Raw genomic sequence first — 25,041 nt, 5'->3', positions numbered from 1 at the left:
CTTAAGAGAAATAAAAACCAAATACAACATTAGGACATTGTTTGCATCCTACTCCTAAATTAACCCTAAGAAATCATTTATGAGACAAGTGGGAAAATCTGAACACTCACTTGCTATTTGAAGACATTAAAAAATCACTGTGAATATTTTAGGTACTATAATTGTGGTAACAGTACTGTAATTCTTTTAATTGTGATAAAATACACATAACATAAAATTTATTATTTAACCATTTTTAAGTGGTATTAAGAACATTCACATTGTTGTGCAACCATCACCACCATCCAACTCAAGAACAGTTTTATCTTCCCAAACTGAAACTCTACCCATTAAACAATAACTTTCCATTCCCCCTTCCCCCCAGCCCCTGACAACCACCATTCTACTTTCTGTCTCTGTGAATGAGACTATTGCAGGTACTTCATATAAACAGAATCATACGACATTTGTCTTATTGTGTCAGGCTTATTTCACATAGCATAAGGTTTTTAAGGTTCATCCATTTTGTAGTATGTGTCTGAATTTCATTTCTTGTAAAGGCTGAATAATATTCCATCTTATGAATATGCCACATTTTATTTATCCATTCATCTGTCAGTGGACATTTGGGTTCAGTTTTATTTTTCAGGGTTCATATCTCTTTACTGAGATACATACTTAAACATTTATAAACTGAATTATAAGATACCTGAGATTTGCTTCAAAATAGATAAAAAAGATATCACTTTTCACTTATCAGGTTAACAAAGATCAGAAAAACTGGTAACACCATATACATTGGCCAAGATGTGTGGAAACATGCTCTTTCAAACACTGTTGGTGGGAGTGTAAATTAATCTCTTTGGAGGGCTCTATCAAAGTTTAAAATGCACATTTCCATTAACCAAGATATAATATAACTTCTGATAATTTATCCTCACACATATACTCACACACATACACAAAGAAGTGTATACAAGAATACTGACTACAACAAAGCCTATATTAAGCCCAAGACTGGAAACAATTTACATGTCTATCACTAGGGAACTGACTGAATAAACTACAGTAAAATACAAAAATATGAAAATGCAATAGAATACAATTTAACTTTAAAAAAGAAAATAAAATGGTTCTATGTGTACTAATAAGAGACAGAATCCAATAAGTACGTTCACAGGAAAAAAGCAAGAAGATTCAGAAGAGTATAACACTGTTCAACCAGACATTCACTGCTTTGATTTCTGGCATTGCCACACACCAAATAACCTAAAAACTTCCTACAACAAAACATCTAGAAATGCTGAGTAAATTATAACTAAAATCTTTTAAATGTATAACTAAGCTCAAAAGTAAGGGAAATCTCTCACTGAGGTGTGGGATGGAGGAAAGAGGAACCTTTACTTTTTACTTTTCCACCTATTTTTATGTTATAACCAATAAGTATTACTTTTGAAATTAAAAAAGAAATCATTCCTGAAGTACGCTGAAAAAAGATGCTATAAATTTAATAATCCATGCCACTCCCTGAATAACTAAAGCAATGTAATCTCAGGGCAAATTTTCAGGTATAACAGCTACTATTTTATCCAATTTAATTCAACATTTACTACTAAGTACAAGAGCCTTTGAATAATAATAGCAAGATGAGGTTCCTACTTTTTAAGGAGTTTAGAATCTGTGAGGAAGAATAAGGAGGCAAAAGAAATCAATAATACACGATAGAACATGAAAATGGTCATCCTCTGCATCAAAATTTGAAAACTAAATGTTTAAAATCCCAATTTCTGGTTCGTAACATCAGAGCCCCAAACCAGTCTGACATTAGTTTAGATTTTCCATTACTTTTTTTTTTTTATTACGTTTTTTGAACTCATCCATCCATTAATCATTTGTGACAATGACTGTACTTACATTAGTGGCAAAATACAATTATTAATACATAGTTTCTATAGGCTTTGTGATCTCTTCCCACAAATGAATTCTCAGTTGTTTTCTTCCTTTGATTCGTATACCTGTTAATAGGTCACATTTATTATATCAGTACTACTAATCAAAAATAACTGAATTCCCTGGTGGCACAGTGGTTAAGAATCTGCCTGCCAATGCAGGGGACACTGCAGGTTCGAGCCCTGGTCCGGGAAGATCCCACATGCCGCGGAGCAACTAAGCCCGTGTGCCACAACTACTGAGCCTGCGCTCTAGAGCCCGTGCGCCACAACTACTGAGCCTGTGCTCTAGAGCCCACGAGCCACAACTACTGAGCCCATGTGCCACAACTATTGAAGCCCGCATGCCTAGAGCCCGTGCTCCGCAACGAGAAGCCACCGCAATGAGAAGCCCGCACACTGCAACCAAGAGTAGCCCCCACTCGCTGCAACTAGAGAAAGCCCGTGTGCAGCAACAAAGACCCAACACAGCCAAAAATAAATCAATTAATTAAAAAAAAAAAAAAAGGGAATGCTACTTGTAGAGGCAATAGAGAGAAGTGCTGAACTGTCAGGCTCTGGAGCCAGCATGCCTAGCCAGCTACCTGTGTAATCCTGAGCAAGTTTCCTAAAACTCTGTGCCCCACTTTCCTCTTCTGTACAAGGGGGATAATAACAGTAACAATCTCAGAGTTATTGATTAAATGAGTTAATGTAAAGCAGATTTTAATATTTGACCACTATTTTCCAAATAGATGAATAAAAATCCAAAATTTTAATAGCACTCTGTTGTTGAGGCTGGTGTGAAACAGAGAGTCACATGCTCTGCTTACTCCTAAGCCTTATGGGGGGCAATCTGGAAATCCCACTTTGAGAAATTTATCCCACTGATATTCTTGCACAGGTAGGCAAAGAGAGGTATACCATTTTTTTATTTCATACTGAAACCGAAATGTCCATCAAAAGTGATGACTAAATAAAGAATGGCAAATTTATGACATGAAACACTATGCAGATTTTTTTTTTTTTTAAATAGAGTGAATACACTGATTTACTGACATGGAAAGATCTCAAATAAGTGAAAAATTCAAGATGTATACAACAGTGCATATGATAGGTTATCTTTTGCATAAAAAGAGACTGAAAAATCAAAATACATATTCATCCTTGTTTCTTTTTGCACGAAGAGAAACTAGTAATGGTGTGAAGAAACTGGGCAGATGGGAGACAGGATGGGAGGGAAACTTCAAACTGTGTATCTTTTTATTTTTTTGCTTTTTTAGCTACATAAATATTTTACCTATTCAATTGTCAATTTTTACAGTATTTTTAAGTGTCAGGCATACGTTTTAAGCTGGCAAATGTTAGCTGCAATTATTAATATTGTTATTAGCAATAGCAGTATTATAAGTATTATTATCATTAACAAATAGCCCCTTTCTGAAGCTTTTTTCTTACTCCCTCTGCACAGAGCCTCCTCTAACTCCCAGACTATTTAAGGAATTTATCATTTTCTACTCTAGTGTAAGCGGCTTAAGGGGTAGGTCAATGTCTTGTTCATTTTTAATATCCTAGGAGCCTTGCTTGTACCTAGTCGATACAAATATTCTGGAATAACAGTAACCTACAAGTACTCCAAAGAAAACAGTGACTATTTCTAACGGGATTATACTCTATCATTAATTATAAGACCTGAAAATTGAAAAACTTGAATAACTGGATTTGCTAACATTCTTTCGGCTACTGCCCAACCAAAATCTCCTCTCTTTGACTAAGTTTTTTCTTTTCCCGGGACTTCCCCAGACACTGACATCATGTCCCAAGCCAAGACACAACATGTACCAACTCTTTAACTCACTGCAATCTCTGAAATGTCTTTTGTCCTAAACCCCAACACCCTGGTACATCATTCCTATCGAAAAAGATTTGAGTGTTTCCTTTTAGATAGAGGTTCACACATTAGTCAGTGTATAAAGTGCCCTTTTAACTGGAGAAGACCTAACACTTGATTCCTAATTCACTCAGTGTTTTGTGTGTGCTGGTATGGAAGGTATTCTATAATTGACTGCTCGCTCAGTAAGCTCAATTCTAGATGTCATTCCAGAACACCAAATACTCCACTGACAGCTCAACAGTCACTTTTCATACAGGCCCCTCCCCTTCCCTCCTCCCTCAACCCCCATCAGCTCAAGAGCTCCTTCCCTCATACTGACACACTGACAGTTCAGAAGTCCCTTTCCACAAGCTGTCCTCCCCTGCAGCTGCAAGACCACCTCCCCGAGTCGCATCATCCAGCGACCCAATTCGGTCCCCAATATCATCCCTCTCCCAGCCAATCCGAATCACATCATCAGTCTCTTCCCAAGAAACAGGCAGCTTTAAAGCCTTTCCCAACAAGTACGCAACTGACAGCTCGACACCAGATTCCCCAAGTATCCTATGCTCTTCTCTCCGCTCCTACCCCACGCACTGGCTCTTTTCTCTCAATCACTCGTTCGCCCTGGCTTCCCTGAAAATTCACAGCCTTGTTCCCTAAATATGCTCTCCGCTCTCCCCTCCTCCCCATCCCCTTCACCGCTGACAGCTCAGTCACTTCCATCCCCATGTGGCTGCAACCTCCTGCCCCACTCCTTTCCCTTGACAGCTCTGGGTCGGCTCCAAGCTCCCCCTCCCCAAGGCCTCCCCAGACCTCGGCCTGGGCCTCCCGCGGTGCCCCCCGCCCCGGAGGACAGCTCCACTCACCCACTCTCCCGCATCACGTTGCTGTCCCCGCAGTCGCAGGCACCGCCGGCCTGGCTGCGGAACATGTTGAAGTCGTGTCCGGTGTGGTCACCCTGGTGGAAGCACTCGGCGCACAGCGACATGCAGGGAGAGATGCCGCACGTCCGGCAGCGGTAGGCCACGAAGTTGGCTGTCCAGACCAGGCCGCAGAGCGCCGCGGGGTCGTAGGCCCGCACCGCCGCGCAGAACTCGTCGTAGCCTCCGCCGCCCGCCAGAAGGCACTTACACCATTCCAGGGCCTCCTCCTCGGCCGCCCCCGGACCGCCCCCGCCGCCGGCCGCCGCCGCCTCCTCGCCGTCCGCAGCCGCAGCCAGCGGCCGCTCGGCGCTCAGCACCCGCTCCAGCAGCGCCTGCAGCTCCTCGGCACCTGCGCGGTTGTCCGGCCGGCTGAGGGCCGCCTTCAGGTGCGCGGCGGTGGCCGCCTTGTCGAGGGCCAGCCCGGGCGCGGGCATCTCGGCTTGGGGTGGCTGCGGACCCCCGACGGCCGCCGCTGCCGCCGCCGCCGCCGCCATGATGAGAGCTCAGAATTTGGAGAGTCCAGGGCCGGCGGCTCCTCCTGGGAGGGTGGGGGAATTGGCTGCTGCGATTGCTCGGCCCTCCCAACTCTCGCGATACCCCGGGGCTGCGCGCACCTCTGCCTGTGTCCCCGCCCCTGCACACGCCCCCTCGCGCTGGGGTGCCTGCTTCCCGACCCTCTCGCCTGGGGCGGACCTCCAGTTTCTTCCTCCGACCTCTTGGCTCTCAACTACAATTGAGAGCCACTAAAATAAGGGACCCGACTTTAAAATTATTTAATATGGAAAATCTTTAATATGGACCATTTTTCCTCTATTTACCTGGGCTACTGGAATACAGACAGCATCTTTCAGCTGTTTTTTAGGCATCTGCATTTCGTTCTGAGATGTAGATCCCCACTGTTATCAAACCCTTAATTACGATTGAATTACTATTATTATTGAAAAACCCTCCTAATTTTTCGCCGTGTATCAATTCTTACTCGCACACTATTACCAGTTTAATCTTCTAAAGTACATTTTTTAGAGGATTAAAATATATTCTTACTATCACTCTCCTGTTCAAAATCTTTAGTGGAAACAAAAGTCAAAAACTCCTTGAATCTTATCTTAATGCCCACCACCAACCTATCTTTCTATCATTATCTCCTGTGCTACTCTAAGTTTGCCATTTGAAAGAGACCAATGGGACTCTTCAGTGCTTTCTGAAAGATGCTTTATGCCTGTAGTCTTTATTGTTCCTAGTCCCACCCCTACTCCACCCCATACAGTCGCCTCACACTCCTGTTCTAGCAATGTCTGCGCATTTCATTTCCCTTCTTCAAAAATGGCTCTGAGTTGCTCCGTGGGTCGGTGGCCTATAGCTCGGTTCTCGGCTCTCATGTTCGGAGGTGGGAGGGACACGGGACAGGCCCGCACACCTGAGCTGCCCGGAGAGGATCCCCGCACCCAGTAGGAGAAGGAGGAGACTAAGCAGGGAAAAGGACTCATAGCTTCTGATGCGAGTCACGTGCTGGAAGCTGCCCTGGAGCAGATGGACGGGATCATTGCAGGCACTAACACAGGGGTGGATATTAGCTATGGTACCTGTGAGCCTGCACTGGCATCCGCGGCTTCCTACATGAACCCCTTCCCGGTGCTCCATCTCGTCGAGGACTTGAGGCTGGCCCTGGAGATGCTGGAGCATTCTCAGGAAGAGAGCAGCCCTCCTGAGCCAGATCCCAGGCCCCACAGCTGCCTACATAAAGGGGTGGTTCGAGGAGAGCTGGCTGCTGCTTTCCGGCTCACTTTACACCTGGCATGGGCGCCGATCCCTCCCTCCAGTGCTGCTAAGTACTACTGACTCAGGCTGCAGTGTTTACAGAAAACTTTATGAAGCTTCAAGAAAATGATAGGTCCATAATTCCTCAGTCTGAAACCGTTAATTCCTCAGTAGGAAACCCTTGGGTCCACGTGCATTTTAGAACTCAGAGCTTATTAAACTTTAGAAAGGTGAGACAGTGCATGTGTACTGTACTGTATGTACCATCTCTAGCAGATACAGGGCAGGAAACACGTGAACATTTCTTCAGCAAAACTTGTGAATATCTGCATGAAGTGGGATAAACAAAGACTACAAATACATAATTTACAGTGACTATGTATTTTTACCTTGTATAGATGTGCCTGAATTTATGAAACCATTTCTCTAATATTGAATTGAAATTATTTTTAATCTTTCACTAATAATATGGCATTGCTGCACACACACACACCAAAAAAATGGCTCTGAACTTATTTGATGATACAACTTTTTGCTTTCGCTATAAAAACCTCATCCCCACCGCACTACTAATTGGTAAATTTCTTGAGGGCAAAAAATGAATCTTCTTCATCATTGCCCATAAGTGTTCAAATATTTGCCTGATTACTGTTGTTAAATGGAATGTAATTACAATAGATAATTTTTGTTGCATATTTATTATGTGCCCCATTCTTTATATATGTTATTTATTTTAACTCTCTCAATAATCCTATGAAGTAAGGAAACTAAAACTTACAGAGGTGGTTTATGTGTCCCAAAAACACACAACTGGCAATCAAATGAGATGTGACTAGAACCCAGGTCCATCTGAATCCAAAGTCCTGCTCTTCCTACCACATCAATGCTTCCCAAACCTACCTGATCCTAAGACTCACCTTAAGTTCTTACAAAAACAAATTCCAGGGACCCACCCCAGACCCAAGGTATCAAAATCTCCAGAGGTTACACTGCCCTATCTAACAGAATCTGAATCTTGAAAAAGATTATCATTAATGATCTTTCCAGAACTAAAAATCTACAGCTTTTTAAGTTTCTATAGCTCACCTCCAGAGAGCTGGGTGTATTATTAAAAGTAACTTAGTAACACATGGCAGAGGACAACCAAGAATGAAAAAAACTGTAGGAGAAGCGATCCAAGGAAGTAGAATGAGTATTTCCAATCCATAACCAGTGATGTAAATGAACCTAACATAACAAAAACATACTATATCACATGTCTAGACTCTCTGCATTAGTAAAGCATTTCACAATCATCATTTAACAGTGATAAATAATTCAAAAATTGCTCAATAATTCTCTTTATGAATCACCAAATTATAAACCAAATAAAATCCAGGAGCATTTCAAACTAAGGTAAAACTAGTGTGTATTCACTAATCAGTGTCTGTGGGTTCAGGCAGTTGGGGAAGTGTGCTGGTATCTCTCCAGGATTGCTTTCCTGTGGAGAATAACAAGGGCGCCTGCTCTGCTTGACCACGATGATGCATGCTGCACATGCAGCCTTTTCAGCATTCCTTAGTGGTCTCTACGAGCTCTGTGAAATTCCTACAAATTTCTACAAAATTCCACCACTTGTCACCAGTGCCTCTTTTTTTCTGTAACAAAAACAAACAAAAAACTTCAAATGCCACCCCCTATTTCAGTTACATAGACATTGCAGTGCACATACAGAAATCTGGACATTTGCCAGATTTCCCACCAACTTTGTTCATGAGGATATTAGATATGTTCAAAATCAGAGAACCATTAAAAATAACTGGTAATAACAAGAATAGAAATAACCCAAGTGAAAAATGGGCCAAAAATGTGAATAGACACTTTACCAAAGAAGATACATAAGCGGCCAATAGACATAGAAAACATGCTCAGCATCATTAGTCATTAAGAAAATACAAGTCAAGGGACTTCCCTGGTGGTGCAGTGGTTAAGAATCTGCCTGCCAATGCAGAGGACACGGGTTCCATCCCTGGTCCGGGATGATCCCACATGCTGCAGAGCAACTAAGCTTGAGTGCCACAACTACTGAGCCCACGTACCACAAATACTGAAGCCCGCATGCCTAGAGCCCATGCTCTGCAACGAGAAGCCACTGTAATGAGAAGCCCACGCACCACAACAAAGAGTAGCCTCTGCTCACTGCAACTAGAGAAAGCCCATGCACAGCAACGAGGACCCAACGCTGCCAAAAATAAATACATAAATTAATTTTTTAAAAATGAAGAAAATGCTAGTCAAAACTGAGACACCACTATACACACTAAAATGGCAATAATCAGAAAGAGAGACAGTAACAAATGTTGGCAAGGATATGGAGAAACAGGACGCCTCATACAACATTGATGGGAATGTAAAATGGTACAGCCTCTTGGGAAAACAGTTTGCCAGTTATGTACTTAAAATGTTAAACATAAATTTACCATAGAACTCTACAATTCCACCCCTAGGAATCTACCCAAGAGAATTTAAAACATATACCCACACAAAGACTTGTAGATGAATATTCAGAGCAGTATTATTCATAGTCAAAAACAAAAACTGGAAGTGATCCAAGGGTCTATCAATTTGTAAATGGATAAACAAAATGTGGCATATTCATATAATGCTATACTATTTAACAATAAAAAGAAATGAAGTACTGATGCATGCTACAACATGGGTGAATTTCAAAAATGTTATGTCAGTGAAAGAAGTCAGACACACAAAAAAGTGTATATTGTATTATTCCATTTATCCGAACTGTCCAGAAAAGGTACGTTTACAGAGACACAAAATAAATTAGCAATTGTTTGAAGCTGGGGGTTAAGAACAGGGAGTGCCTGCAAATGAGCACAGAGATCTCTTTAGGTTTATAGGAATGTTCTAAAGATGGATTGTGGTGATGGTTGCACAACTATGTAAATTTACTAAAAATCATTTATTTCTACTCTAAAAACAGGTGAATTTTATGGTATGAAATTATACTGTAATAAAACAGTTAATAATAATAATTAATATACTTGCTATTTGAGATGAGTGAAATCATCAAATTTCTGTCCAGGTAGAAACTATATTACTGCTTTAGCTTTCAAAATCAACATGACAGGCTCTCAAATCTTAGCCTCTCCTAGGATGTCTGGGGCTTGTATCATTTGAATCCAGAAAGTCTGACATTTTTCTCTTTCAACTCATTAGTGTAATATAAAAACTCTTCTTCTAAATTACCTCTCAAGTCACGGTGCTGTGTCATGGGGAATTCCTACAACGATCATATTTCCATGAGGGAAAGCCAGATTGAAATTCAGCTGCACCCATTTAAATATATTTAAAGGCTAAACCTCACAAAATTACATTGAATCACTCTGTTACTCTATGGAAGACATTGAATAAATAACAATACAACATACCGCTGTTAAAGAAAGCCACAAAATAACTAAAAAATTATGTGCATTTATGTACTGCATCTTAATTTATGTGAATGGGAATCTTGTGATATTTCTAAATTGGCTTTTCAAATTTAAATAAACCACACACAGATAAGGTAAAAGCTATAAATGATAAATAACATAATTGCTTCCAAAATTAGAGACCCTTAACAGAGAACTTATAAATGAATGTAAACTCTCCAAAGTTGGTGTTTTTTGTTTTTGTTTTTTGTTTTTGGCTGCATGGCATGTGGGATCTTAGTTCCCCACCAGGGATCAAACCCATGCCTCCTGCAGTGGAAGCATAGAGCCCTAACCACTGGGATGCCAGGGAATTCCTTCCAAAGTTGTTTTTGTATTTATCTGGACTCTCTTGGTTTCAAGAGACAAAAACCTGACTCAGCTTAAGCCAAAAAGAGGATCATGTTAGATCATATAAACAATTGGGGGAAGGGAGAGGTGAACCTGGATGCGTCTCCACCTTTGCTTTCAGTGAGCATTGGCTCCATTGTTCCCAGCTCCAGGTCACATCTCCACAACCTCACAACAGAGAAAAAGGGTCTATTCTCTGCCAGATCCACTTAAAACCCTGGGGAAGAAATCTGACTGGCCCAGCTCAAGGCCCATGCCACCCTTATCACCAGAAGGAAGAGGAGGAAATACCTGCTGGGAACATAAACATACAAGATACCTACAACTGTATTAACTTCTGAATTTCTGCCTGGCCTCCAAATACACACTGAACCTATGCACACAGCAAGCTCACCAGTTCTAATGGCAACTGTTGAAATTCACACCATAAGAAACCTTGTGCCTGCTATGTACAGGGAATTCTGCCAGATGATCACATTTAAGATTCACGACAACCCTGAGAGGTAATTATTATTATCCCAATTTTACAAGTAGCAATGATACCCTTCAATTCATAGCCTTCAAAACATAAGAAAGAACCCTGGAAGAGAATTCATTCATTGTTCCTATGTGTGCCTGTCTCTCTTTCTCCTCTATTCCTCCCACTCTTTCTCCCTTTCCCTCCTCTCTCTCTCCCTCCCTCTCCTTCCTTCCTTCCTTCAAAACTGAGTCCTTTAAGACCTTGAAACTATACTTACTGTGATTCTCTCATTTGTTTAATATTAAAACAAGGACATTTTTAGTAAGTTTCTCAACTCATGCTTTACAAATATTTTGGGGAAAAAAGCATGACAGTACCTAAAGAACTTGACCTATATTAGCTCCTCTACAGACTGGTCTGTGCAACTTTTCCAAGGTTATAAATGCTTAACAACGCTCTGGGATCTTTTTTATTATCATTTAGTACTGTTACAAGTTGTCCTAACCTAATTTTCTCCCCCCTCCCTTTTTTTTAAACAGAGGAAAATTTCCTTCTGTGCATCTCTACTAAAGACTAGAAAAAAAAAAAGACTAGAAGATTTTCACCCACTGCCTTATTCATGCAACAAATTAATTCAACTCATATTTATTGAGCCCCTACCAAGTTGCTCTCTGCAAGAGCTGAGGATAGCACTGTGAACAAAACAGACATGGTCCATGGCATGGCCTGGCATGGCACAACTCCAGGGGGCACCATTCACACAGAATACAATGCTCCTGACATGGAACTTACAGACTGATGGAAGCATATTATGAATTGTAACCTAATCTATAAATACATTATTACTGTTGCTACAATTATTATTACTTCTGATCTTGGAGTGAGAAAACATTTTTTTAATGGACACAAAAAGTACTAACCACAAAAGAAAAGGCTTGCTAACAAAATGGGTCACAATATTGTAACTTTCTGTTCATTAAACGACACCATTAAGAGTTACAGAGTCTCTGTTTGGGATGATGAAAAAGTTTCGAAATAGATAGTAGTGATGGTTGAATATTATGAACATAATTATTGCCACTGAATTTTACCCTAAGAATAGTAAAAATGGCAAATTTTGTTATATATATTTTACCATAATTTTTAAAAATTAATAATATACCAAAAACTATTGAATTGTACACTTTAAATTGGTGAATTGTATGGCATGTAAATTATGTCTCAAGAAAGCTGTTAATAAAAAGAGACCACTAAGAGTAAAAAGGCAAGCTAAAGAGTAGGAGAGAATATTTGCAACATGTCTGACCCAAAAAGGATGTTCCTCTAGAATATATATTGAATTCCTACCAATCAAAAAGGAAATGAATCATCCCAATAGAAAATTGGACAAGCAACTTCAATGGACATTTCATAAAAGAAGATATCCAGATGGCAAATAAACATGTGAAATTAGTAATCAGAAAATTGCTAATTAAAACCATATTGAGTGTACTATACATTCAACAGGATGGCTAAAATTTAAAAGACTAATAATACCAAATACTGGTGAAAATGTGGAGTACCTAAAACTATCAATTAGTGCCAGAAGGAGTGCAAAATGGTTCAGCCACTTTGGAAAAAAGTTCAGCAGTTTCTTATAAACACCTACTCTATGATCCTAAAATTACACTTAAGGGAAACAAAAACATATCTATCCAGAAAAAAAACATTATGCAAGAATATTCATAGTAATGTTATTTATATTAGCCAAAAACTAGAAACAATCCAAATATCCATCAACAGATGAATGTACAAACAAATTGTGGTATATTCATACAGTGGATAGTGCTCAGCGATGCAAGGGAAAGAACGACATACATCAAGGGTGAAGCTCAAAAACCTTACACTAAGTGAAATCAAGCAAACACAAAAAAGTATGTTTGCATGATTCCATTTATATGAAGTTTTATAATAGGCAAAAGTAAGCTATGATGATCAAAATCAGATCAGTGGTTGCCTGTGGGATGGCAGTAATTGACTGGTAGGAACAGAAGGGAAATTACTGTGATGAATGGAACTGTATCTTAATTGGGGTGTTGTTTACATGGTACATTTGTTATTCACATTTCATCAAACTGTACATAAGATTTGCGCATTTTATGTAAACTATATCTTAATTTTAAAAACTGAAACTAAATATCCATAAACAGTAGAATAAATATAGTATATTCATATAATGAACCACTATACAACAATGAAAATGAGCAAACATGGATGAATCTTACAGACACAATGCTGAGCAAAAGAAATCTGACATAGTGGGTATGATTTCACTTGTATAAAATTTTTTAAAAGGCAAAATTAATCTATGGTGTTAAAAGTCAGGAGAGTGATTACTTTCAGAGAGTGGGGCAGGGGAGTGATTGGAGGGGAGCCTGAAGGGGATGTCTCTAGGTGTTGATAGTATTCAATCTCTTCTCTTCTATGTCTGCTTTTTTTTTCAATAAATTTATTTATTTATTTATTTATTTATGGCTGCATTACATCTTTGTTGCTGCGCACGGGCTTTCTCTAGTTGTGGCGAGCGGGGGCTTCTCTTCGTTGCGGTGCGCGGGCTCCTCATTACTGGGGCTTCTCTTGCTGCAGAGCACAGGCTCTACGTGTACGGGCTTCAGTAGTTGTGGCACGTGGGCTCAGTAGTTGTGGCTCATGGGCTTTAGAGTGCAGGCTCAGTAGTTGTGGTGCACAGGCTTAGTTGCTCCGCGGCATGTGGGATGTTCCCGGACTAGGGCTCGAACCCGTGTCCCCTGCATTGGCAGGCGGATTCTTAACCACTGTGCCATGAGGGAAGCCCCTCTTCTATCTCTTGATGGTAGTTATACAGATTTGTTCACTGTATTCACTTGTTCAGTGAGCCATTCATTTATAATTTGTGTTTATATATGTTATATGTCAACAAAGTTTTTTTAATTAGTACTACTGGTGAGGAAGATGCATATTTTGCACTTAATAACTTATGAATAAGTAAATGAACGTTCAGCACTGAATAAGAAACATTCCAGGGACTTCCCTGGCGGTCTAGTGGTTAAGACTCCATGCTTGCACTGAAGGGGACATGGGTTCGATCCTACTCAGGGAACTAAAATCCTGCATGCTGCATGGTGCAGCCAAAAAAAAAAAAGAGAGAGAGAGAGAAAGAAACATCCCAAATTTGAAAGTTAAATGTGATTATGAATTTACTTAAATTGAAATATTAGGAAACATACTTTCTAATATTAGAAATATTAGAATAGTTCATATTTAAATTTCAGTGAGCCTCTTTGCCTCTCTTTCACACATATAAAGGAGAGACTATAAAGGTCATTTCCTAACAACAACACAATATGATCAAGAGTCAGCGTGAGAATTCAAAAAGAGTTCCTATCTCCAATGTGCCCCTGCAGAACACATGCATAAATATTCTTAGAACACATATTTTTGCCTGCTACAGAAAGCAGGTAGAATTCCCTAAAAAGAAAAAAAGGAAAGAATATTAAATTATTGAAGTAGTGTAGAAAGAGAAAGGGAAACAACTAGGATATGTAGAACAAAGCCTGAGATAAATATTCATAGAAGGATGTTTGGGGAATGATCAGGAGGCTTTCTACTATAAGAGTCCCTGAGGCTATGCCCCTGGCCCCTAGCACAATTGAACTGTGTTTGGACAATTCACACTACTTGTCCAATCACACTGACTTGGGCAGTTCATCAAATATGATTTGATAATGTAACTTGAGTTTCTTGAGAACCAGGAAGCGTGTCTTTTTTTTTTTTCTTTTTTTTTAGGCTGCGCCATGTCTTAGCTGCGGCACTCTGGATCTTCCGCTGTGGCATGCATGCAGGATCTAGCTCCCCGACCAGAGATTGAACCCCAGCCCCCTGCATTGGGAGCGCGGAGTCTTACCCACTGGACCACCAGGGAAGTCCCAGGAAGCATGTCTTAATTAAATATTTTCCAGAACTTAACACAGTATCTTACAAATTCCAAACATTCAATATTTGAATATTTACTAATCAATTCTCAAAGTATGGAGTGCAGACTCTTGAGGGGACCGAGACCCTTGCAGGAAGTCAAGATTATTTTCATATTAGTAATAATACATTATTTGCTTTTTAAACTCTCATTATTTCAGGAGCGTACAGTGGAATTTTCCAGATGCTACAGGATATATGATGATGTCATCATTCTGGCCATGAAATGTGTTCTTTGTATTCTTATGTTTTTTAGAATTCTCTGAGGTAGTAGGATTAGAATTTAAATTCTAAATTTTATTTTCAGATATTAAGTTTTTTCTCAGTACTTCTATCATATTCTTGCTGGCTTTATTCAGTTATTTCTGCTATAGTCTCTGCAATCTCATTATCATGGACTAAATTGTTATTTTGAAATTATTAAGTTATCGCACCTATGCAAACAAAAAAAAGTCAATACTATTTGTTGTCTCATTTTTCAACAATTTTTTAAATTTGAAAACATTTCTAAATTTTTAATTTTATCTAAAACTGTTGCTTTTAAGAAGTTAATAATATTTTTTTCTAAAATAGAAGACAACATTTAAGAATGACTCTTTGGCTTAAAAGGGGGAGATTAAATCTACAAACATGGCTAGACCTGCTATTTTCCTCGTATTTGAGCAGATTCAGTGCCATATAATTATCAAACAGGATCTTCAATGTGAATGCTAGACAGTAAGCACATTCCATGTTGAAACACTCTGAGTATTGAATAACTTTCTTGAATCTCATGGTGTATCCTGGAACAACTGCATTGACATTTGCACTGATGTTGCAAAAGCCAACGATGGACAAAACTGTTTGTAACTTAATATGAATCAAGGCAATGGCACTAAACTATCTAGTTGACATTACATTTGTCTCTGTTAAATACTTGCAGAAAAACAAGCCAGCTTCCCTTTAAAATGGCCTCAATAAGGCAGCAAAAAACATTAATTTGATTACATTTTGATCCATGAGGATGCATCTTAAAATTCTCAATGACTTAGTGATTTCACATAAAGCACTTTTATTGTATACTGAAATATCCTCGTAGTCTCCAGGAAAAAGCACATGTGCTGTAAGCTGAACCAGCAGCTTTAAAAAAAAAAATGTGGCAAAATATACATAACATAACATGCAAATGAATTTATTTGCAAAACAGAAAGAGACTCACAGACACAGAAAACAAACTAATGGTTACTGAAGGGAAAGGGGGGTAGGGGAGGGATAAATTAGGAGGCTGGGATTAACATATACACACTACTATGTATAAAATAGATAACCAACAAGGACCTACTGTATAGCACAGGGAACGCTACTCAATATTATATAATAACCTATAAGGGAAAAGGATCTGAAAAAGAATAACTAACTAAATAATTATATATATATATATATATCTGAATCTCTCTGCTGTACACCTGAAACTTACACAATATCATAAATCAACTATACTTAAATTTTAATTTTTTTTTAAATTGTGGCAAAATACACATAACACTATTTTAATCACTTTAAGTGCATAATTAGGTGGTATTAAGTACATTTACAATGTTGGGCAACTATCACCACCCATCTCCAGAACTTTTTCATCAGCCCAAAAAAAGCTTTGTACCTGTTAAACAATAACTCCCCATTTCCCTCTTTCCCTAGCCCCCCAGCACCTCTATTCTACTTTCTGTCTCTATGAATTTGCCTATTCTAGATATTTCACAGAAGCGAAATCATACAATAGCTGACATTTTGTGTCTGGCTTTTTTTCATTTGGCATGTTTTCAAGGCTCATCCAAGTTGTAGCAAGTATCCAAATTTCATTCTTTCTTATGGCTAAATAGTATTCCATTATATGTACACCACATTTTGTTTATCCATTCATCTATTATTCACACTTGGGTTGTTTCCACCTTTTGGCTATTGAGCATAATGCTAAAATGAACATTGGTGTATAAGTATCTGTTTGGGTCCCTGCTTTCAATTCTTTGGGGTATATATCTAGAAGTGTGATTGCTGGATCTTATAATGACACTATGTTTAACTTTATGAGAAGTTAATTGGTGTCCACAGCAGCTGTACTATTTTACAGTCCCACCAGCATTGCGTAAGAAATCCAATTTCTCCATATCCTTGCCAACACTTGTTATTTTCTATTATTGATAATAGCCATCCTAATGTGTGTGTGAGCTTATTGTGGTTTTGATTTATATTTCCCTAATGACAAATGATGTTGAACATCCTTTCACGTGCCTATTGGCCTTTTATATACTTTCTTTGGAGAAATGTCTACTCACATCCTTTGCCCATTTTTGAATTGGCTTGTTTGTCTTTTTGTTATTGAGTTGTAGGAGTTCTTTACATGTTCTGGATAGTAATCACACAATTTTACTTGCAAATATGATTGACAGACTAACTATGGTTATTCAGACTCGGTATTTGGCAGCCATTTTCTGAAATGGATGAAGTAAGCCTCTACTTTCATAGAAAACACCTGGAAGTATTTTTTTGCCAATGAAAAAAATTTTAAGCAAAATTTAATATTTTGGAAAATTTGTATATACCACCATGAGCTTGACAGTGTTTCTAACACTTAAAAAATTTTTCTGGGGAGATCAGTGGTGATATTAATAAATGTGATTTTTTGATATTGTATAAAAAAACATGTCAGAAGACTTGGAAAATTCAGTGAATCAATATTTTCAAAATGATTGATACATAATGTTACCAAATTGGGTGTGGGTAAAAAAATCTATTCGAAGTCCAAGAAAGACTAACGGATTGAAACTTACTAGTATAAGTTCCTCGATATGGCTAAAGTTTCCACAACTAAACCTCAAGAAGTTACCTCTTTCAAATTGTGTCACAACAAAGAGGAATATCTACAATCATCTGAATAGGCAATGAAAATACTCCTGGCTTCTCCAACTAAATATCTTTGTCAGGCTGAATTTTCTTCAAATACTTCAACCAAAACAACATATCACAGCAAATTGAATGCAAAAACAGATATGAGAATCCAACTGCATTCTATTAAGCCAGACATTACAGAGATTATAAAACAAGGCTTCTCTTCTCACTAATATTTTTTGTTTTGAAAAACAGAGTTACTGGGGATTCCCTGGTGGTCCAGTGGTTAGGACTTCGCACTTTCACTGCCAAGGCCTGGGGTCCAATCCCTGGTCAGAGAACTAAGAGCCCACATGCTGTGCAGTGCAGCCAAAAATTTTTTTTTTTAATTTCTCAGTATTAATTTCCAGTAATATAAATATATCAGTAAATAGATATATCAGCATATACAACCCATATAAACAAAATATTTTTTGAGATCCTTAATAATTTGAAAGAGTATAAAACTGTCCTGACACCAAAAAGTTTGAAAACTCTAAGAATAATGTATAAATAACTGGTTAGATATTGTCATAAACTTTTTTGTAAAATTAAGTTTATTAGCGTATAATTTACATGTAGTAAAATTTACCCTTTTTAGTTACATTCTATGAATTTTGGCAAATGAATACCCATATAATCACCAAAGTCCATCATCCCCAAAAGTTTCTTCATATCCCTTTTATAGTCAAGCCCTCCCAAAGTCAGTCCCTGGCATCCACTGATCTGCATTCACTTCTGATAGTTTTGCCTTTTCAGAGTGTCATATACATGAAATTATACAATATGTAGCTTTTTGAGTTTGGCTTCTTTCACTTTTTAAAAAAATTTTTATTTTATATTGGAGCATAGTTGATTAACAATGTTGTTTTAGTTTCAGGTGTACAGCAAAGTGATTCATTTATACGTATACATGTTATCTATTCTTTTTCAAATTCTTTTCCCATTTAGGTTATTACAGAGTATTGAGCAGAGTTCCCTGTGCTATACGGTAGGTACTTGTTGGTTTTCTGTTTTAAATATAGCAGTGTGTACATGTCAATCCCAAACTCCCAATCTATCCCTCCCTACCTCTCTCCCCCAGCGCCCCCCGTAACCATAAATTCATTCTCTAAGTCTGTGAGTCTGTTTCTGTTTTGTAAATATGTTCATTTGTATCATTTTGGCTTCTTTCACTGAATGTAATGCTTTTAAATTCACCCACGTTGTTGCATTTATCAGTAATTAGTTTTCTTAACTGATGAGTAGTATTCTATGGTTTGTATGGATGTACCACAAATTGTCCATTCAGGGACTTCCCTGGTGGTCCAGTGGCTAAGACTCTGCACTCCCAATGCAGGGGGCCCAGGTTCAATCCCTGGTCAGGGAACTAGATCCCACGTGCCACAATTAAGACCCAACACAGCCAAATAAATAAATAAATAAATATTTTAAAAAATTTATCCATTCACCAGTCGGTGAACATTTGGGTTCATTTTTTTTCCAATTTTGAATTAAGCTGTTATAAACATCTATATACAGGTGTCTACGTGAACATGTGTCTTCATTTCTCTGAGGTAAATACCCACAAGTGAAATTCTGAGTCATGATAAGTGTATGTTTAACTTTACAAGAAACTGCCAAACTATTTTCCAAGGAAGTCATTTTGCATTCCTATAAGCAATGTGTGAGAATTCCAGGTGTTCTGTATTTTCTCCAGCACTTGGTATTGTGAGTTTTCTCTTTTTCCTCCTATTTTATTTTAGCCACTCTAATAGATGGTAATAGTTGCTGCTAAACTTTTCAAAGATTTATCTTTGGTTTCCTCGAGTAAATTATTAACTGTCTAGTGGAAGGAGTTACACATCTATGTAGCTCCCAGTTACCATTAGAAAAGTATCTATTACATAGAACCAATGGCAAATTTTACTATTCCATCAAATAAATTTTAAGCAAACGGGTCTCCTGTTGATGTGGGGAAAGTATTTGCTTGTTAAGTCTTGCGGTATCCATTTAAATTACTCTTTAATCCTCTTATCAATGTCCTCTTGCTCCTATACTTTTTTAAAGAGTCAGCAATAGAAAAGCAGCTTTCTTCTACATCTCAAGTTCTTGTCACCACTATGGAGAGTTCAACATCTGTGCAGATAATATACCGGACATTGATCTTCTCCCTCTACTCCCCTGCAGCCACCCATTCTCAGGGACTCACCCTCAGCTTTGTCATTTCTTAGAACTGATTCACATACTAATGTACTTTGTACCCACATTTTAGTGACTAACTTTTTTTAAACATTCAAATTATTTTAAATAAATTTAAAGAGATGTGCAAACATCACCAAAATCCAGTTTTAGAACATTTTCATCGTCTTAAAAAAGATCCCTCGGGCTTCCCTCATGGCTCAGTGGTTAAGAATTCGCCTGCCAATGCAGGAGACACGGGTCAGAGCCCTGGTCCAGGAAGATCCCACATGCAGTGGAGCAACGAAGCCCGTGTGCCACAACTACTGAGCCTGCGCTCTAGAGCCCACAAGCCACAACTACTGAGCCCACGTGCCTAGAGCCCGTGCTCTGCAACAAGAGAAGCCACCGCAATGAGCAGCACACGCACCGCAACGAAGAGTAGCCCCTGCTCGCCGCAACTAAAGAAAGCCTGCGCGTAGCAGCAAAGACCCAACGCAGCCAAAAATAAAATAAAATAAAAATAAAAATAAAAATAAAAAAGATCCCTCATGCTGTTTCCAGTCAATCACTGTTCCTGCCTCCAGCCCCATGTGCTATATACAAATATTAAACCTCAATATTCCCTTATTTGAACTCAACCTCTATCATTCTAGATCTCTTACTCCTTTTCTTCCATTAAAACTATTATTAACATGATTAAGTCCTTACCCCTCTACTACTGTCTCCCTCAATTTCATCCCCTTCCTTGTCCCTTTTTTCTCCATCTAGCCACATACTCCCTGGTCCATCACCACAAACATTGTCCTGCCAGTTCCACCCACACTCTCACCCCTCATGCTTCTATTGTCAAAACTACTATCCTGAATCTGTTCAACTTTAAGGCCTCCCTTGCCCCTGCCTCAATATTTCAGGAGAAAAAATATATAACTTTGCAGAATGGTGCATTAGAATTATTGCCTTTGAAGAAATTTCTTCAACCTGATAAAAGAGCATCTGTGAAAAACCCACAGCTAACACCATGCTTAATAGTGAAAGACTGAAAGTTTTCCCTCTAAGATCAAGAAAGCCTACTTTCACCACTGTTATTAATATTGTATTAGAGGTTCCACCCAGAGTAATTAGACAAGGGGGGGGGGGGAAATCAAGATTGAAAATAAAGAAGTAAAACTATTTCTATTTGCAGATGACAGGGCATTATATATAGAAAATACTAAGAAATACACATACACACAATCAGAGCTAATGAGTTCAGAAAAGTTGCAGGACCAATAACAAAAATCAATTGTATTTCTATACACTAGCAACAAATGATCTGAAAATAAAATTAAGAAAACAATTCAATTTACAATAGCATCAAAAAGAATAAAGTACTTAGTAATGAATTTAACAAAAAAGTGCAAGGCATACACTTAAAACTATAAAATATTGTCAAAAGAAATTAAAGAAAGTCTTAAAGATGGAAAGGCATCTCATGTTTATAGATTGGAAGATTTAATATTATTAAGATGGTAATACTCCCAAATTGATCTACAGATTCATTGCAACTCCTATCAAAGTCCCAACTGTTTTGTTTTGGGGTTTTTTTTTGGCAGAAATTTACCAGTTGGTCTTAATATTCATATGGAAATGCAAGCGACCCAGAGAGTTGAGACAATCTTGAAAAGGAAGAACAAAGTTGAAGGACTTATACTTCCCATTTCAAAACTCACTACAAAGCTATAGTAATAAAGACAATGTGGTATTGACATAAGGAGACACATATAGATCATGAAATAGAAGTGGAAGTCTAGAAATAAACTCATACATCTATGTTCAATTGATTTCTACAAGGATGCCAAGACCACTCAATGGGAGACAACATAGTCTTTTCAATAAGCTGTGTTTAGTTAACTGGATATCCACATACAAAAGAATAAATGTGTATCTCTACATCATACTATATTAAAAAATCTACTCAAGATCAAAGACCTAAATGAAAGAGCTAGAACTATAAAGCTCATAAGTGTAAATTTTCATACTTTGAATTGGGCAACAGTTTCTTAGAAATAACACTTAAAAATAGATTCGATATCATCAAAATTTTAAACTTTTGCATGTTAAGGGAAAGGGAAAACACAACCCAAAGACTGTGAGAAAATATTTGCAAACCATCTATCAGACAAGGATCTAGTATCCAGAATATGCAAAGAACTCTTACAACTCAACAATAAAAACACTAATAATACAATTTTTAAAGGGGCAAAGAATTTGGATAGTCATTTATTTGAAAAAGATACACAAATTGCCAAGAAGGATATGAAAAAAAGCTCAATATCACCAGTCATCAGGAAAATGCAAATACCACTTCACACCTGCTAAGATGGCTATAATTTAACAAATAGAAAACACGTGTTGTTGACAATACAGAAAAAATTGGAATCCTCATACATTGTTTGTAGGAAGGTAATGCAGTGCAGCCACTGTGGAAAAGTTCGGTGTTCCTCAAAAAGTTAAACATAAAATTAACATATGACCCAGCAATTCCACTCCCAGATATATAGTCTAGAGAACTGAAGACATATTCACGCCAAAACTTGTGCATTAATGTTCATAGCAGTGTTATTGATAATAGCCAAAAAGTCAAAACAACCTAAATGTCTATCAACTGATGAATGGATACACAAAAGTGGTATATCCATACAATGAAATATTATGCAGACATAAAATGGAGCAAAATTCTGATACATGCTACAACATGGATGGACCTTGAAGACATGCTAAATGATGAAGCCAGAAACAAAAGTATGCATATGACTTTATTTGCATGAAATGTTTGGAATAGGCAAATTCATAGAAACAGAAAGCAGATTAGTGATTGCCAGGTGCTAGGGGAAGAGGAGGAATAGGGAGTATTGCTAATGGGTGTGGTACTTCTTTCTGGAATGATGAAAATGTTCTAGAATTAGTGCTGTTGGTAATACAACCTTGTAAGTCTACTTAAAAATCACTGAATTTTATACTTTCAAGTGACAAATTTTACCTCAATTAAAAATACACATATATGGCCTATAATATTTTTGCTTCCAGGAAGAGAGAGTAGATGTACTTTTCTTTATTCACCCCTGAGTACAACTGAAAACCCTGGACATTATATATAAAACAAACATGAAAAAACTCTGAAAGGGGAGAGAAAAAGGCAGACTGGCTAGGGCCCTAAGATCAAAGGAAGAACACAGTGGGTAAGTTCCCTGAGTTTTCTTTTTGTCTCATATAGTCCAGACTTGGAGCTGAAGAATCCAGCAATTCATAAACACCAATAGATGCAGACAAGAAGGGAAAGGGGCAGTCTATCAAGAAGGAAAACTTTCAGACAATAATCACTCTATTCCAGCCAAACACCACAGAAAATACCGTGGTGCCAGCCACATCCACACTAGTAAAGGCCAAGTGGGGAGCCTAGACTTCCACCTTACTCAGATTGTGCCAAGGTCCCCATCCCCTGCTCCTTCCAACCCCATTTTTAGTGGAGACCACATAGGGAGCCTACACTTCCATCCCCATTTGACAATAATAAGGAATATAACATGGGATATCACTATAGCTCATGAAGGATAATAAGGAAATATTAATAAACAACTTTACAAACATAGATTTCACAATTTAGATAAAATGAACCAATTCCTTGAAAAATAGAAATTACTACAACCTAATATGAAATAGATAATTTGAATAACGCTATAGCTAATAAGGAAATTAAATCCGTAAGTTAACACCCCCTCATTTCCAGGCCCAGATAGTTTCACTTGAGAATTTTACCGAACAGTTAAAGAAGAATTAACACTAATTCTATGCAATCTCTTCCAGAAAAAGTAATAGAAGGGAACATATTCTATTCACTTTATGAAGCTAGTATTACCCTGCTACTGAAACCAAACAAAGCCAGTACAAAAAATGAAAATTACAAATAGTAATCATAAATATAGATGCAAATATCTTTAATAAAATATTAGCAAATAGAATTCAACAATGTATAAAAAGAATTTTACATCCTGACCAAGTAGGATTTCGCCCAGGAATGCAAGGCTGGTTCAATACTTGAAAATCAATCAATGTAATCCACCATATTAAAGGCTAAAGATGAAAAAAAATCACATGATCTTATCAATTGATGTAGAAAAAGCCTTTCACAAAATTCAATACCTATTCATGATCAAAACTCTCAGAAAACAAGGAATAGAGGAGAACTTCCTCAGCTTGATGATATACATCTATAAAAATCCTACAGCTAACGCTATTGTTAGTGGTGAAAGAATGAATGCTCTCCCCCCCAAACTGGAAGCAAGGCAAAGATGTCCACTCTCACCACTCACATTCAACATAACACTAGAAGTGTTAGTCAGTGCCGTAAGGCAAGCAAAGGAAATATAAGGCATGTAGATGAGAAAGGAAGAAATGAATTTGTCCCTAGTTGGAGATGACATGATTTTCTACATAGAAAATTACAAGGAAACTATCAAAAGCAAAACAAAACAAAACAAAAGTTCCCAGAACAAGTGAGTATAGTAAGATTGCAGGATACAAGATAAACACAAAAATCTATTATATTGGGTCAGCCAAAAATTTCCTTTGGTTTTTAAGTAAAAATAAAAACCACATTTTTCATTTTCACCAAGAACTTTATAGAACAACGTATTCACCGTTTTGTTCCACTACCTTCTGCCATTTTTCAGGCAACTTCATAACTCCATCTTCCCCAAACTTTTTATCTCTTTGAGCAAAGAACTGTTCCAGGTGCCTTTTACAATCTTCCAGGGAACTGAAATTTTTTCTGTTAAGAGAACTTTGTAAAGACTGAAATAAATGCAAATCGGAAGGTGCAATGTCTGGTGAAAACGGCAGATGGTGTTGTATGCAAGGAGAAAAGGTTAGCACTCCCCTTGACAAGGATGGAAGAGGCCTTCGGGCCTAAAAACACGCATACAGTTAAGGCATTGCCATTTACTTCGTGGCATCTAACCACTGTTTTTACCCATTTATGATAAAAACACTCCAGAAAGTGGGCATAGAGGGAACCTACCTCAACATAATAAAGGCCATATATGACAAACCCACAGCAAACATCATTCTCAATGGTGAAAAACTGAAACCATTTCCTCTAAGATCAGGAGCAAGACAAGGATGTCCACTCTCACCACTATTATTCAACATAGTTTTGGAAGTCCTAGCCACGGCAATCAGAGAAGAAAAAGAAATAAAAGGAATACAA

General features: G+C 37.9%; 1 protein-coding gene and 2 non-coding genes across 5 annotated transcripts in view; 2 read left to right on the top strand and 1 right to left on the bottom strand.

Moving 5' to 3' along the window:
- Positions 1 to 5,239, bottom strand: part of UBR3 (ubiquitin protein ligase E3 component n-recognin 3) — a 229,729-nt gene extending 224,490 nt beyond the window's left edge. For all 3 annotated transcript variants that reach the window (XM_061184691.1, XM_061184709.1, XM_061184700.1), the window contains exon 1: positions 4,650 to 5,239. In XM_061184691.1, the coding sequence (XP_061040674.1) occupies positions 4,650 to 5,200 (551 nt within the window). In that variant the 5' untranslated portion in view covers positions 5,201 to 5,239. The remainder of the gene's footprint in view (positions 1 to 4,649) is intronic.
- Positions 5,240 to 18,929: 13,690 nt separating this feature from the next.
- TRNAG-CCC (transfer RNA glycine (anticodon CCC)) lies at positions 18,930 to 19,002 on the top strand. Its single transcript has one exon. It is a non-coding gene; the product is annotated as a tRNA-Gly (tRNA).
- Positions 19,003 to 24,677: 5,675 nt separating this feature from the next.
- Positions 24,678 to 24,803, top strand: LOC133079397 (U6atac minor spliceosomal RNA). The gene has a single exon (XR_009698182.1). It is a non-coding gene; the product is annotated as a U6atac minor spliceosomal RNA (small nuclear RNA).
- Positions 24,804 to 25,041: the final 238 nt, after the last annotated feature.

This window comes from Eubalaena glacialis, chromosome 1 (genome assembly GCF_028564815.1).
Source record: "Eubalaena glacialis isolate mEubGla1 chromosome 1, mEubGla1.1.hap2.+ XY, whole genome shotgun sequence".
In the NCBI taxonomy this organism is placed as follows: Eukaryota; Metazoa; Chordata; class Mammalia; order Artiodactyla; family Balaenidae; genus Eubalaena; species Eubalaena glacialis.
This window is presented reverse-complemented; position numbering and strand designations above follow the sequence as displayed.